The following is a 16,880-nucleotide window of genomic DNA, read 5'->3' on the forward strand; positions in this document are numbered from 1 at the left end:
GAAATCTCTGAACGTCAGTCAGGCCCCCCCTCAGCATTCTTCATACTTGCCAACTCTCCCTGAGTCAGGGAGACTCCCTGAAATAGGGGTGATCTCCCTCACTCCCTGAAGAGTCTGGCATTCTCCCTGAGGCTGAGCCAGTACAAGATGTGGTTGGCTTTGCCATCTGTGGCATGATGACACAGTTCAGAAATTGTGTCCTAGGTCCATGTATTGATGCCTATGGAGGTGGCCATTTTCATGGAGACCAAGATTTAATCAAAGACTGACGGGTAAGACAACATGACTGCAGTAATGGAGACAGAAATGTAAAAGACACTTCAGTCTCTAGAGATTCATTAGCTGCTTTCCTTGACCTCCCGGGAGAGCAGAACAACGTCCTGGTTCTCAACCCCCACAATAGATAAGTGGCGGGGGGGGGGGGCTTAATAATACAAATATTGTGTCATCTTAGCCCCCCCCCTGCTGTAATTGGCCAAAATTGTGACAAACGTTTAGTGGGAAGGGCCAAAATTATACGATTCGTCAAGCCCCGCCCCCGCACACCCAACTCCCCCGTGATCTCCCTGATGCTAACAAGGAAAAGTTGGCAAGTATGGCATTCTGGGACCTTCCATAATCTTCATTTGTACCTTAGAAAGTCCTTTTCCTACTACCGCTGTCCACTCTTACATAACAACCAGATGTGCTGCTCCTATAAAGGAGAAATACAATGACTTTTTGATCACTGCTTATTGCAGGGAATTTGGGGCCCTAGGGAGGATCGCAGGGAATCTCCAAGAGCTTCCCCAAGCGGCTGTGGGTCCCAGTCCTTCAATTAGCTGTGGTGAAGAAACACTACGCACTAGCTGACCAACCTATGACTCTCCAGGTATGGTGAAACTACAAATCCCAGAATGATTTGCCAGCTTTCGATTGGCTATCTATTGGCAAAGCATGCTGGGGCTTGTAGTTTCACCACACCTGGAGAGCAACAGGTTGGCCACATCTACACCAAGTGAGTGTACTGTTCCTCTGTCTCTGTATCAGAACAGATTTGAAGGAGTTTGGTGTCTGTTTAATCCTTGTCTTCCATATCTCCCTTGTATTTACTTGTCGCCAAGCTTCAGACTCCTGATGAGTTTATATTAAAAGCATTAGTGGGAATAATTTGTAATAACATTTTTACTACATTTGGCATCAATGAGGACTGCATAATTGGTCTCAATGGATTGTGTAAACTTTAGATTACATGCCTGTTTCAGATTAAAAAATACCAAAGCTTAAGCAGCAGAGACAAACATTTCCACAGGTGTCCAATAGCTGGTATCCTCTACTGTTGTAGTGACCTGCAGTGAATTTACCATAGCGTGTGTATCAGTAATCATAATATCAGTTCTATAGAATCATCATATTTATAAAATGTACAAAGTGTTGTTACTTGGAAAATAAACATCCTCTCATCTATCATAATAACACAATGAAAATAAAAACTCTTCACCAAATTGACATTTTTTTCCCGTTCTGCCTCATTTTCATACGCATCTATAAACGTCATTTTTTTTTTCCAGATGTTAGTGAATGTTTGCTAGTGATATATAAGCTGTTGTCAATACCTATCTAAAGTCTTTTTTTCCTGTGTCTGGCAGGTGCTTACTGTCTGTCTGTATCAGATTATGATCCGAACCGCGGTCTAAACGTCAAACATTACAAGATCCGGAAATTGGACAGTGGCGGCTTCTACATTACATCTCGAACTCAATTCAACAACCTGCAGCAGTTGGTGGCTTATTACAGCAGTAAGAGCAGGGCGGGAACAGGGGGTGGGAATTGGGTGGGGGGGATTGTAAGGTAGTGCAAGATAATTATGCTGGTAAAACAAGCTCAACATTTGCTGGAAAGAGAGAAGAAATATCTTCTGGAAGTTAGAATTACTGGATGTGATTGAATTCAAAACTGAGTTGAGCCCCCAGAATGCCTCTATGTGATGCAGTATCTTGGGTTGCTTTGTTTTCTTAGAGATGAGTAAATAAGAGGAGGACTGAGACTGAGACACTGTGATGGTTCTATTACAACATTCCTCAAAGTTCAGACCTGCACTCAAACCATAGTAACCGGTCAGACATTCGCAGTTATCTGTGTAATGCAAGCGACACGATGAAAGCAAATGTCTGGTTGGTTGCTAAGCTTTTCAGATTAGTACTTTTATGTGTGTTCATTGCTGCTTGAGAGGGAAAAAGAGCATTCCTTCATAATATCCCTGGGGCTCCGGCTACCCGTGAAGTGGGCAGTATGCAGTTTACATGTGAGCTCCGTACCCGTGAATAGAAGGGAGAATAGAAGCATTTCAGGACTCCGTGCATTTACCCATGGAATCTGTGAGAATTCTATTCGGTGGCGGCTGTCTGGCATATAGATGGCATTCCCTACTTCCTCTCTCTGCTTCTGTAAAATTACTTCAGTTTATACTTAGTGTTTCTAACAACCAGTATTAATCAGTATGTTTTCTAGCTTTGTTTTGTTTTTTAGTTTTTGTTTTTTCACTGAACGGGCAGCACAGTGGGCTAGTGGTTAGCACTTCTGCCTCACAGCACTGGGGTCATGAGTTCGATTCCCGACCATGGCCTTATCTGTGTGGAGTTTGTATGTTCTCCCTGTGTTTGCATGGGTTTCCGCCGGGTGCTCCAGTTTCCTCCCACACTCCAAAAACATACTGGTAGGTTAATTGGCTGCTATCAAAATTGACCCTAGTGTCTCCCCCTCTGTCTGTCTGTCTCCCCCTCTGTCTGTCTGTGTGTGTCTATATTAGGGAATTTAGACTGTAAGCTCCAATGGGGCAGGGACTGATGTGAATGAGTTCTCTGTACAGCGCTGCGGAATTAGTGGCGCTATATAAATAAATGATGATGATGAATCTGCCCAAAACACTAATATATAAACTATTTTTTCAGCTGTACCCGTTACCATAGATATGTACAACATTTTGAACATGCTAAGTTAGTATATAGTAATTAATTTTCACTTGGTGTAAATCATACATAACTTGTATAGATTTAGATGTCCTATTACAAAGAAAATGAATACGTACATCAAGCGCTTAATCTGTTGCACAGGTGACGTGGGAAAGTTTCCTTTTAATCCTTCATACTATAGTTTTGTAACTGGATGGAAGTTCTTAAATCTAGTATGAACTCGCAAAGCAAAACGCTTATGGTGCAGTATGTCCAACACTGAATGTATATATTTGTTATAATCCAACACACATAAAGGCAGCTTCTCTCCTTCCACCGTGAATAGTTCAGTAACGAGACCAATCTTCACTTGTGTTCTGTCCCTTAGGGGCCTATGCTTACAGTGTGAAGGATAGTATCAGGCCTTCAAATATCCTGCTGGTCTATAGATCATGTAGGAATAAGTACTCCACATGGCATAAAAGTGTTGGACATACTGCACCATAAGTGTTTTTGTTTTCTTTCCTTTGTGAGTTCATACTGATTTAACAACTTCCATCCAGTTACACCAGCATAGTATGCAGGATTAAAAGGAAACTTTCCCACGTCACCTGTGCAACAGATTAAGCGCTTGATGTCCGTATTCCTTTTCTTTGTATACATGTTTAATTAGAGGTTCAGTGGAGTCTCTGTATATGTGCTCGGCTGCATATCTGTTGGAGCGCCTTACACGCTAAATGTTAATTGTTTAGATGTCCTATTGTTTATGTTCATATAAATGCATCATATGTACATGATAGTGTAAGGGCAGTAACCCTCTGGTGTTGCCAGAGAGCGTGCGTGGAAACAAAGTACATAAACGCTATGTTATTTGATGTGCAGTTCATGTGTGATATACATGTAGTTATGTGTGGGATGCGTTTGCTTTTAGAATGCTATCAACACAGAGGTTTTTCTTGTTTATTTCAATAACTTATTCTTTGTAATGAAATATCCAGCATATGTGCAACGTGTAGAAACCCCATTAAAATGAATGGGCCATTTAAATGAATGAGTAAAGATCTGTTCATAAAGTAAAAATGGGAAGCGTAGCCCACCTTTCTTCTCATATCCTTAACCAGCCAAATCGCTAGACATCTTGGCACCTACTTCTGACTAAAACAGGAGCACATCAAGTTTAGGGGCCCCCTACTATAGTAATCAACTGTTTATCACTATTACCTGTGAAACCCGCAGTATAGGGGCCCCTTGTCAATGTGGGACCCGGGACCAGGCCGCTAGGTGCGGGGCTGGGACCTCGGGACCAGGCCGCTAGGTGCGGGGCTGGGACCTGGGACCAGGCTGTAGGGCTGGATCATTTATGGGGGTAAAAACTGTGCTTCCTGGGTAATGAGTAACTTCAGTAGCCCCAGTATAATTGCAGTCTATAAGATCCCTCCCTTCCCATTATACTGCATTTATTAAAAAAGATCATTCATCTATTTATTAATAAATAAATTAATAAACTAAATTGTTTATATCCCAAGGGCATCTTCTTAAAGAAGAGATCACAATGGATTATACGTCTTGTAATCCAATGGTGAAAAATAAAAACAAGCAAAACCCAACAATGGACGTCAGTGTTCCACTTGGAGTGACTGAACTGAATTGACCAGGACCCCTTTTAGCCGCTCAGCCAATCAGAAACTGTCAAGCTAGCTGCGACAAAATTGGCCGAAGGGTGGTGAAGGGAGTCCTGGGTATTCCCTGGTTTAATCACACATTAGTATTAATTGAATCTCTACTGAAGTGGGGAAAACAATTAACAATGCTGTGAAGCTCTAGTTATTTCAGTGTCCCATTTGTTACAATGTTTTTGAAGTTTCTACATGTAGGGCACAACTGAAATGAATAGCACAAATACACCAAAATGCTGGTGTAGCTGTTAACCGCTCTTGGGTATTTACACAAGGTGCTCCCATTAAGGTATATTGCAGTGACATGCTTTGAATTCACTGAAAATAGATCAAACAGTATCCAAAAAAAACGCAAAACAAGTATGACCGCAAATGAGTATGGAATGGTTTTTATTTTTACATGCAGTTGAAAGCTTTTCACTTGCCTTAAAAGTCAGGCCCAACAATTAAACATGACTAGGAAAAGACATTCCATATAAATCCGCTGGACTGCATATCCACTTAGAAGATCACTCCGTCCAAAACAAACACTAGATTTTAGTTGGAAACTGATGAGGTTAAAATAACTGCCATGCCCTGATCGACCGATCCTCTTGTGGTCCCCATTGGGTCTATAAGACATGCCACCACCCACTCTACTTCTAGCTCGGCCAATTTTAGGGTATGGATGTCCTTGTAAGACAGGTGGAAAATGGGGTGTGAAATAGAAGTTTGTATTCGTGTGGAGGAAACTGAGCTCTCACAGTTTGTCCCATTTGCAGCAACAGGATTACTGTATATGTCATATTCTTGAACAAGTTTCCACTTCTTGTCCTCAGAACATGCAGATGGACTCTGCCACCGACTTACCAGTGTGTGTCCTACATCCAAGCCCCAGACTCAAGGTTTATCAAAAGACGCCTGGGAAATACCAAGGGATTCTCTGCGTCTGGAGCTGAAGCTGGGGCAGGGCTGTTTCGGGGAAGTGTGGATGGGTGAGTACTGGGTGACCTCTGGGTATACACAACTCTGTCTCCACAATATGCTATGTACTACAGATGTGCAAATCCACTGTTCTCTATACAAACTCCATACTTTCTACGCTGCTAGGTACATGGAACGGCACGACGCGGGTGGCCATTAAGACCTTAAAACCAGGTACCATGTCCCCAGAGGCATTCCTCCAAGAGGCGCAGGTGATGAAGAAACTAAGACATGAGAAGCTGGTACAACTGTATGCAGTGGTGTCGGAAGAACCCATCTATATTGTTACGGAGTACATGAGCAAAGGTGTGTGCTGAGTGTGATACTCGGTGCTTTGTGGCACAGCTTCCATCCTTTGCCCGTCATCCTCATTGACCTATTTTATTCTATTTCTGCCCCCCGCAGGCAGCCTCTTGGACTTTCTGAAGAGTGAGATGGGCAGCTACCTCCGACTTCCGCAGCTTGTAGATATGTCGGCACAGGTAATCTGGTTACTTGTAATTAACTGGTCATGGTCTCCTTATTGCTGCTTCCTCATACTTCCCTCTCCTCATAGATTGCATCTGGTATGGCATACGTAGAGCGGATGAACTATGTACACCGCGACCTCCGAGCTGCCAATATCCTAGTAGGAGAGAACCTGGTGTGTAAGGTGGCAGATTTTGGACTGGCACGACTCATTGAAGATAACGAGTACACAGCCCGGCAAGGTATGGCCACATTCTCTGAATTACCATCCATTCCAGTCTACTCCTAATTATACAGACACTTAATTATATAGAAGTGCTTGTTTATGTTCAGTGCATGCTACACTCTGTCATTATACTGTGCTGGCTGTGTTTCTGTTTATACAGAATTATAAACGGGTATTACAAAGAAACAAATTCCAGGTGGCTGAAATGCTATGTGATGGGGTGTTTGTGTCTAGATATAGGAGCGTGGCTTTAAATGTCAGCATCCGAAAATTTGTGTTTATTATATGTTGCAGTGTCAGTAAAAACAAGTATGTCGTATGATGGTAATGTCTGCCGGGCAGTCTGACATGGTGGTTTAATTATTTTATTATTATTTTTTTTTATTGCGTTTAATTTAGTTGAGGTATGCAGTTTAAAAAATGTACTTATAGTTTTAGTTTTTATGTTTTATTTTTTTTTATTTTTTTTTTGTTTTTAATTTCTTGCAAGGATACTTCTATAATGTTTCATCATATATGCAGCCTGTGCCTCCTCTATATAAAGCACAGCAGTGTGCATTTTATTGGAGGCAACTCTAATAGTACAGACTAGACGTATGGAGATGTCTGCAGTGGTGTCACCTGCAGATCCTCCGGCCTTAGATCAGTGGGGTCTATGGGATGTCACAGGCTGTGAACCGGGCACATCTCTATGACCTGCTATCTCTCTTCCAGCAGTGGAGCTCTGTCATACGTAATACCGCCCTCTACATCCATTACTCCCGGCTGCTGCCGTCACTGACTGCGCAGTCATTGTGTGAGTAATGGTGGCTGGCACAGCTTGCATCCCTTGCCCCTATACCACCTCTGCTCCGTGCCACTGCTGGGTATCCCTGCTATTCCTGTACTGGCCGTATGGTGACAGCAGCTAGGAGTAGTGAGACACGGGAGAGTAAAGTATGATCATACAGAATCCCTAAACTTCTGGGTAGAAGCAATATGTCAGCATTCTGGTATAAGCAATATGGTGGGTCCTGGGTGGAAGCATGAAAGTATATGTGTCTGTAGTCATAATGATGTATAAATATCTGTTTGTAAGTTTCTGTATGAGTGACTTCCTGTTACTGTCCACGTATGTGTGTATTACACATACGTGACTATTTTTAGGCATTGAAGTCCGGGAGATCCCGGACAGGGGGCGTAACTAGAGGGCGAGAGGGGGTCAATCGTGTCATTTTGGCCCCACCCCCTGCGTTTTAAATGATGTTTTGGTGCAGGGGGCGGGGCTAAAATGACGTGGTTCACCAGGTATTTGCCGGATGCGGGAGACTTGCCTGCTCTCCTGGGAGTCCGGGAGACCGACCCGGACATTCCGGGAGTCTCCCGGACATTCCGGGAGAGTTGGCAAGTATGGTATTACAGAGACACAGACACACAATAGGTTAAATGGCTGCTGACAAAAACTGAAACTATCAGTATGTTTTTGGAGTGTGGGAAGGAAGTGGAGCAGACAGAAGAACCACCCACAAACACAGAGAGAACATACATCACACAGATAGGTGAGCTCTGGTTTGAACCCGTGGTCTGGGTGCTGTGAGGCAGCAATTCTTAGTATTTGTATCTGTGGATGTCTGTCTTTATGCTTATTTTTATGGGTCTGTATCTCCGTCAAGAAATTTTATGTATTATTATTAATAATAATAATATTATTAATATATTTTAATATGCTTTAAAAAGAAAGTGGGTTACTGAAATAAATCAGAATGTGTTACACTGATTGTCTAGATGGAATTGCAGCCACTAGATGGAGACCAGACCTTTCTCCATACAGAAAGGTCTCTCAGCAGTGCTGTTCTGTGACATTGGTTATATATTTTCTCAGTACACTAAGGCACGCCATCTAGTGGCTGCAGCTCCACGTATAAAATATTCTTTATAGAATATGGACAATTTAATATTTATAATTATAAGTGATTTCATTTTCAAGAAAAAAAAGCTGATTGCTAACACCTACCTTAACAAAATTTTAATGATAGATCCCCTTTTAATAAAACATTCATATATTTTTATTTTAATGGAAATCTACACTTCTAAATTTGCTTTTCCGCCCTCCTCTTCTACCTATGCACAGGGTTACTTGCAAACGTACTTGTAATGAAACGTTATATCCACTTTGCTGTGCTACAGCCATTTCCCTAACTCTGCCCTCCAGTCTCCAAGCTTCATTGTTCAGATGACGCCTCCTGATCAGTGTGGTTATTTCACATTGTTAGATATTAGACTTTAAGGCTTAAGTGCATTATATTGCAGTGTCAGAATTTGTCAGCAATTCATTCATAGGTTTCAGAAGTAGCGCTACATACAAGGTGTGAAGGATGTAGAGATAAAGACCTGTGATTACCTGCAGAATTCAGACACACGCACTATACTCAATTCATTATCTCTTTGGCTGTTTTCTGCTTTCTGTAAACTGAGTAATAAGGAAAGAACATTTGGTTGCTTATTACTATACCTTTGTGGGAGTTGGGGAGAGGAAGTTACCCTGACAATGGGTGCAGCTTCTAGTGGATACAAGGTTTAATTCTGCAGAAGCATTAATCACAGCCAGGAGTGGAGAGGCACGTAAGCAAATGTGCAGATTTCATTCAAATGAAAACAGATTGGTGTTTATTGGTCTTCAGAATGAATAGTCCAGCTACCGTGGATTTATTTTTTATTTTTTTTTAAATGGCTTTGGTGGATATTGGCACACACATTTTAGCACAGTGATGGTTAGCAGTCGCATGTGTCCCCCAATTTTATGCTCCTGTCTTAAAGCAGAAAATATCAGTGAACATATGACCTCCTCTGCACAATGCAGGCAGATCACGCAGCACATGTGAACAGAGGAGGAAGGAGTGCAGTGTAGTCTACACCACACGGGTCTCCCTTCTTCCCCGGCATCCATGTAACAAGGCAGGGAATCCTTTTTAGGCTGACATTAAATGTATTTAAATGAACAATTGAATTAATGAATACTAGATTAGCAGTAAGTGGTCCTTGCTACCCTCAGGGAGTGGGATTCTGGGATAAGTGGTGGGTTTGGATGAGATGTGGGAAAGTCTGAAGGGAGTTGTGGAGTACACCAGGGATCTGATTTCATGTGGTTCCTTTTGGGATTAGCGGGACCATTTTGTGGCAAGTGGAGAGTCTGATGGGCATGTGGGCTGAGTAATGTTGGTGTGTATAGGTCATTTATTGAAGAGTATATCTAAGCAGTAATTTCAGATATTTTTTATTTTTTTTAAACAAATCTTTATTGAATTTTGTGGTACAGTAACCAACACAGAGAAAACACAAGGTGCAATATGCCAACGTCCAAAACAGAACACGATAGAGAGCAAATAGACAGGAAAATAACAAGAGAATAAGAAGCAGTAATACTGTGCAAATATTTAGGGAAACAAAACAACAATTTATCTTTAAAGTCATCATCTTGTTTGCAAAAGTAAATCTGTTCATTTGAATAACCTAGATGACAAGGAAATATTTGCATTATGATCTCATTTAGCTTTGCCAGCTTCAGTCTCTCCCGTGGAACATTACTTTCCTGACTGACTGGGAGTAAAGTAAGAAAAAGGTCTGTAGGTGATGTGGTAGAGGACTCTGGTTTCCTATTTGTCTCAGAGTGCACCTATTACCTCTACTCAGTGAAGAAGCCATTTTTGTAGGGTGAACACATTTCCATTCTCTATGCCTCCTCAATTTCACTGGTTCCTAGAGAAGAATTCAGGCTGCGTTCTCATGGATGTTTGTATAGCTCACAAGTGATATGTGCACTTTAATGTTGTTTTGAGCAGCCTGCTGCAGTAATGATGAGAATTTATACAGTGCCGTCTGAATATAAAAAGGAGCAAATGAGTTTATTCTTGGCAATCCATAGAGAGATTAATCATTAATATCTTGTGTGCAGTTTATGTAGAGAAAATTTCATGAAAATGTAGATGAAACCAAAGATATATAAGGAATAGAATAAGAGCACTTAAATATTGCTGCTATGGAATGGATCTGAATATCGCCCAATATTCCACAAAAAATAGTAAACATAAGAAAATACAACTCCTATAGGCACAACACGCTAGGGAAAAACAGTCCATCAATACAATATACAGATTCTCATATACAGAATAGCGGATTAGCATTGTAGTTCAATGCATCAAAATGTGTCCATAGATTATTTTCATCAGAATGGTCTCATTCCACATTCATGCAGTCATAACATTTGGAGAGAAAAGAGAAGACTAAAGATCCCATAGTGCATTATCGTCAACTCCAATTTATTTATTTATAAAACAATTAAATAAAAAATGATAAAAATATCCAAAGAATCCTCAAATAGTGAAAATTGTCCGCCTACCAGATGAGACCGATAATCTGCATATATAATAAAGGTCTTTAAATCTGGATATCCTTGGGAAGGAATCGCTCCTTATCCAATGGGTAACAGCCAACCTCACAGTTTCAGGATACAGCCCAACGCGTTTCGATCCTCCTGGAATCTTTTTCAAGGCATATGATAAAAGTAATGAGTGTCTCTGTTTTATAGTGTCATAAAGATCCTCATAACCAATCAGAAATGACATCACAAATGCATATCAATACCATCATATAGATATATACAAATCATGTATGAAAAATGTACATGACTCTTTATTTCTCAATATTCATACATGATTCTTTTACAATAGGTGCCAAGTTTCCCATTAAATGGACAGCCCCAGAAGCTGCTTTGTACGGACGATTCACTATTAAATCTGACGTGTGGTCCTTTGGAATTCTTCTGACAGAACTGACCACAAAGGGCAGGGTTCCTTATCCTGGTGAGTATGAGCTTTACCTCTGCTCTCTATCTTCCTCCCTGTTTTTCTTCCCTCAACTAATCTCATTCTACTATTGTCAGGCATGGTGAACCGAGAGGTGCTAGACCAAGTAGAACGTGGTTATCGAATGCCCTGCCCTCCCGACTGCCCAGAGTCCCTTCACGAGCTGATGTGCCAGTGCTGGAGAAAAGACCCTGAAGAGCGGCCAACGTTTGAATACTTGCAGGCTTTCCTGGAAGACTACTTCACTGCGACCGAGCCTCAATACCAACCCGGTGATAACCTCTAAGGGAGATAGTGATCTTTTGTGGAAAACGCCCTCTGCAAGACACAGATGCCACACTAACCTGACCACCTCCAGCTCTTCGCAGGTGGTCAACTAGTATTGCCAATCTGTTCGTTACTGCTGGCAGCACAGAGGAAGAGCTGCTTTCTACTCTGGCGATGCTTCACGTCCATCTTCCGTTTCCAGCAGATGACTTTCTTGTTTTCCGTTACGGTCTGGTTGTGGACAGAGAATTCCTGACACATGTCGCCTGCTGAGATATAGAATCTTCTTTTCTTCTTTTTCCTTCTTCAAATAATTATATCCATTCCTTCCATATGCCCAGAAAGAGGGACTTGAGCAGAGCCTGGATCACCGGACTCCCTCCAAAAAATGACGTTGTAAATAATTTGCTCAGGAGGAACCATCGCTCCTTTCTCACCAACTGTATTCTTAGACTTTCATCTAACTGACAGACTTCTCATCTAGAGTATTACAGATACCATGTTTTTGTATATTCTGTGGTGGGTGGGTTATGGGGTCTTTCATAGTCTTCCACCCCCAGCTGACCTCCTTGAGATGGGGACAGGCAGCTGCGCTGTGTTTTTATATAATGAAGAAAAGTGACTATCCTAACTACTATTTGTATCCTGATTAACCTGCCATATAGGGCTTAACGGTAGACCTTCCTTTACGTCTCACTTATCGCCCTTTGCTGTATTTCTAAAACCCACAGCAGAGACTGTAGACACTCTCGACGTCATACTGGTGTGTTGTTGTTGTTGGTTTTTTTTTAAACTAATCTCATTGTTTAATTTGTTTGTCTTGCAAGTAAGTGGGTTTTCCAGACAGAAATTCAGAAAAGAAAATCCTTTATATGTGACAGAAGGTTTACGTCTTTATAATTATTGATTAACTTATGGTACGGAATTTTGCCAATGAGAGCTTTTGGGCAGGGGTACTGGGACATTACCATTTTTTTTTGTCTCCTAAGAGCCCGTCATGACAGAAGTATCTTTAAAATAACTCTAATGATTTATTGCAGTCATGCACTGCAACGAAAATTTGAAAGTCTATAGTTGTAGTTTGAGGGAGGGTCTTTCTTTTTTGGAATGGGGGGGGGGTGGTCACTGCATTGGAGGCCACATTGTGTAAAAGCCCTGTATATCGTTTACTTTATTTAATTTTATTTTCCACTTAAATGAGACTGTTGACCAATTATGAGTGTATATGGCAGTAATCCTTCTCTTTGAAACAATTTAAATTGGGTTTTTGGTATTGGTACAGATGCATTTCGGTGTGACTGTTTGGGAGGCTATTGCCAGATCCTATGTAATGGCAACTGGCAGGGTCAGGCTCTGCCAGAATGGAATGGGTTAATCCTAAAATTTCTCAGGGATGGGAAGGTGTGGGATTTATATTGCCAATGTAGAGAGATGGGAGAGTTTGACTCCATTACACCTGAGTGGTATAAAGCCCCTTCTCTCACAGTGCCAATCTAACTTATCTGCCTGCATATAGATAAATGTGTATATATACATGTTGTTTTTTTTTAATGGTTATATACCACTTGTGTGCAAGGGCAGAGCTTTGTATTGTGAGTGCTAGCCCAGATACACTGTATGTAGGGGTGTGCTACAGATCTGGCTGTAGTATTTGGTGGGTTACCCTCATTTAAAGGGTTGTTTGATAATGTAGGACAGAAAATGGTTATATTATAGGGGTGACCAGACCTCCCTTTTTAATAAAGGTTACCTATGAACTGGAGATGGTAAAGATTGTGGTGGATTCATTGTAGCTTAATGATTTAAGATGGCTATCCAGCTAAAATGTACTTTGACAACGAGCTCCAAGGTGCACATGGCCGGTCTTCTCTTTTCTTACTGCATTGCAATTGACTGTCCCACTTGGCCGACAATAACACTACAGTATAGAGAAGGCACAGACAGTTTTGGCAACTACACCCCGGAGACGGTGTCAATAGGTGAGCTTAGCTGGATGTCAGAAATCTACAGAGCCTGGACTTTCCCTGTAATTGTCTTACATGAAAGGGGGAAGATATATGGACAGATTACCTTATTAACATTTTAAACACTGGCACTACTGCTTGTATCTCCATAGCAATAACAATAATTACAATGGTACAGTGAATAAAGATGAGAGGTGGATCTGTGACTCTAGAATTTTAATTTTCGTGTTATTTTTTTTCTTAATAGATGCAATGCAAACTGTCTTTCTAATACCTTGGTAATACTGTCCATTAATCATTGGGAAGATGTGGCCTCTTGCTCCACCTGTTGGCAAGAGAACAAATTGCACCATTATATATTTTTATGCTCAAAAAGTGAAGCCCACTCTCCTGGCAACTAGTTTTGGTGGGGGGCAGAAAAATTAAAATGTTCACTGTAAATGTTAAAATGAGTGGTTTGTGCCTTGTTTGGTAAAGCCAATAATATTTACTGTTGGTGATTGTTGGGTTTTTGATTCTCGCAGACTGACTCAAGTACAGGTGTTTGGTCAATATGTTGAAAGACCGTGGGGTAAATTTACTAAACTGCAGGTTTGGAAAAGTGGAGATGTTGCCTATAGCAACCAATCAGATTCTAGCTGTGATGTATTTAGTACATTCTGCAAAATCACAGCTAGAATCTAATTGGGATGCTATAGGCAGCATTTCCACTTTTTCAAACCCCAAGTTAGTAAATATATTCTTGTGTGTATTCAGTATCAAATCAAACTTCTATTTAAAGGACTGCACCTATGGAAGTAACACTCACCAGACACCTATTCAAGTGACAGGGTAGCTTAAATGAAGCAAAACTTCTTTTTTTGGTGACGTTTTTCTTTAAAACAGCCTCTGTATACAAAGTCTAATCTGTCAAGTCTTTTCTTTTAATGTGCTGGGTTTTTTTTTTCTTATTTGCACTGTGCATTTACAGCTCATTGATTTTCTATTGTAAATACACACAATTTCAAGTTATGGACCATGAATGGTCTATCATTCTTATTTTAGGGATTATTAAGCCTATGTTTTATAGCCATTCAAATTATTTGTAACGAGTTAAATGGGATCACGGGTGCGTCATACAGAAGTGTTTTTTTGTTACTGTTAAAAATAACAAAACAAAAACAATATGTCCCGGATTCAGTAAAAATGTCTACACAGGTTCTACACATCATCATCATTTATTTATATAGCGCCAACAAATTCCTTAGCGCTTTACAATTGGGAACAAACATTAATAAGACAATACTGGGTAATACATACAGACAGAGAGGTAAGAGAACCCTGCTCGCAAGATTACAATCTATACACAATGGGAGTTTGAAACAAGGGCACGTGCTACATCATATTGCACAATGGACCAGCTAGAATGCAAAGGTAAAAGTATTGCGTGGGCTGTGTGTGGTAATGTTGGTCAGAGGGGTGTTGTCTTGCGTTAGAGGATGGTAGTAGGGTAATCTAGGGAGATTAAGATGGTGGTTGAGGAATATCATAACCTTGTCTGAAGAGGTGGGTTTTCAGTGAACGCTTGAAGGTTTGAAGACCAGAGGAAAGTCTTACTGTGCGAGGGAGGGAATTCCACAAAGTAGGTGCATCCCGGAAAAAATCCTGTAACCGAGAATGGGAGGATGTGATGAGAGTGGAAGAGAGATGTAGATCTTGTGCAGAATGGAGGTGTCGAGTAGGGAGATATTTTGAGACAAGTGAGGAAAATTATGTCGGTGCAATTTTGTTGACGGCCTTGTATGTTAGTAGAAGAATTGTATATTGGATTCGTTGAAATACAGGCAACCAATGTAGAGACTGCGAGTGACTCAGCAGAGGAAGAACAGTTCGCAAGGAAAATCAATCTAGCCGCTGCGTGCAAAATAGATTGTAAGGGTTCAAGTCTGACTTTGGGAAGACCAGTAAGGAGGGAATTTCAATAGTCGATGCGGGAGATGATGAGTGTATGAATTAATGTTTTTGCGATGTCTTGTGTCAGATATGTGCGTATTCTGGAAATGTTCTTTAGGTGTATGTAACATGATTTAGATATAGAGTTGATGTGGGGAATAAACGACAGTTGTGAGTCAAGGATTACACCTAGGCAGCGAGCTTGCGGGGTAGGATTTATGGTCATGTTATCAACAGAAATAGAAATGTCCGGCAGGAAGCTTCTGTTTTTGGGTGGGAATATTATTAATTCAGTTTTTGAAAGATTGATTTTGAGTTGGCGAGAAGACATCCAAGAGGAAATGGTAGAAAGACAGTAAATAACGTGAGACAACATGGATGGTGAAAGATCAGGAGAGGATAGATAGATTTGTGTATCATCTGCATAGAGATGATACTGAAATCGAAAGGAGCTTATTAGTTTTCCAAGAGAAGTGGTGTAGATAGAGAATAGCAGAGGACCTAGGACTGAGCCTTGTGGTACTCCAACTGATAAAGGAAGCGGAGCACAGATGGATCCAGAGAAATTAACACTCAAAGAGCGATTAGGTAGGATGAGAACCAGGGTAGGACAGTGCCTTCACAATAAAACCACCTGCCTAATATTGTGTAGGTCCTCCTCGTGCCATCAAAACAGCTCTGGCCCATTGAGCCATGGCCTCCTCCATGATCTTGTTCTGGTGCTCAATACCCATTGTAGGCTCTTTTGCAGTGGATAGGGGTCAGCATCGGCCCTCTGACCGGTCTGCGATGCACTGTGTTCTGACACCTTTCAATCAGCCATTGTTAACTTTTTAAGCAATTTGACAATACAGTAGCTCATCGGTGGGATTGGACCAAATGGGCTAGCCTTCACTCTCCATGCACATCAATGAACCTTGGACACCAGTGACCCTCTTGTCGGTTCACTGATTGTCTTTACTTTGATCACTTTGGGAAGATACTGACCACTGCATACCGGGTACACCCCACGAGACCTGTTGTTTTGGGGATGCTCTTATTCAGTCGTTTAGCCATCAGTTTGGCCCTTGTCAAAGTCGCTCAGATCCTAACGCTTGCCCATTTCTCTTGCTTTAAACACATCAACTTCCAAGAACTGAGTGTTCACTTGTTGCCTAATATATCCCAAACCTTCACAGGTTCCACTGTAACAAGATAATCATTGTTGTTTACTTCACTTGTCAGTGGTTTTAATGTTGTTGCTGATCAGGGTATGTAACACCATCACCATTTGGTCATGCTCGCTCTATTTAATACTTCCTTTCCTAATTATCTAGTTTGGAATCTTGGCCCAAAGTCGCTAGTCCACACCCAGCAGAAAACAGAGACTGTCCTGTGAAAAGTTGGACAATTTGTGGGGTGTGTTGCACAGGGAAAAGTGCCAGGCTAATGAGACTGTAGAGGGGAGGTGGGCAATTCAACCACAATTCTCAATCCAAAGTTAGGAGACAAAACACAACTGGTTTTTTTAAAAAAAAAAAAAACATTTATACAAGATAAAAATATCTAATAAAAATCATCTGCCAATATACAATTATACAGAAGCTGGTGTCCATCCAGCACAGTCTAATACC

The 16,880-nt window shown here is 41.1% G+C and overlaps 1 protein-coding gene across 2 annotated transcripts in view; it reads left to right on the forward strand.

Moving 5' to 3' along the window:
* The window catches only part of SRC (SRC proto-oncogene, non-receptor tyrosine kinase), a 35,054-nt gene extending 21,270 nt beyond the window's left edge, over nt 1–13,784 (forward strand). For both annotated transcript variants that reach the window (XM_075177640.1, XM_075177641.1), the window contains 7 exons: nt 1,629–1,778; nt 5,425–5,580; nt 5,696–5,875; nt 5,975–6,051; nt 6,126–6,279; nt 10,970–11,101; nt 11,182–13,784. In XM_075177640.1, the coding sequence (XP_075033741.1) occupies nt 1,629–1,778; nt 5,425–5,580; nt 5,696–5,875; nt 5,975–6,051; nt 6,126–6,279; nt 10,970–11,101; nt 11,182–11,390 (1,058 nt within the window). In that variant the 3' untranslated portion in view covers nt 11,391–13,784. The remainder of the gene's footprint in view (nt 1–1,628; nt 1,779–5,424; nt 5,581–5,695; nt 5,876–5,974; nt 6,052–6,125; nt 6,280–10,969; nt 11,102–11,181) is intronic.
* Nucleotides 13,785–16,880: the final 3,096 nt, after the last annotated feature.

The sequence above is a fragment of the Mixophyes fleayi genome, chromosome 6, assembly GCF_038048845.1.
Source record: "Mixophyes fleayi isolate aMixFle1 chromosome 6, aMixFle1.hap1, whole genome shotgun sequence".
NCBI classification, from domain to species: Eukaryota; Metazoa; Chordata; class Amphibia; order Anura; family Limnodynastidae; genus Mixophyes; species Mixophyes fleayi.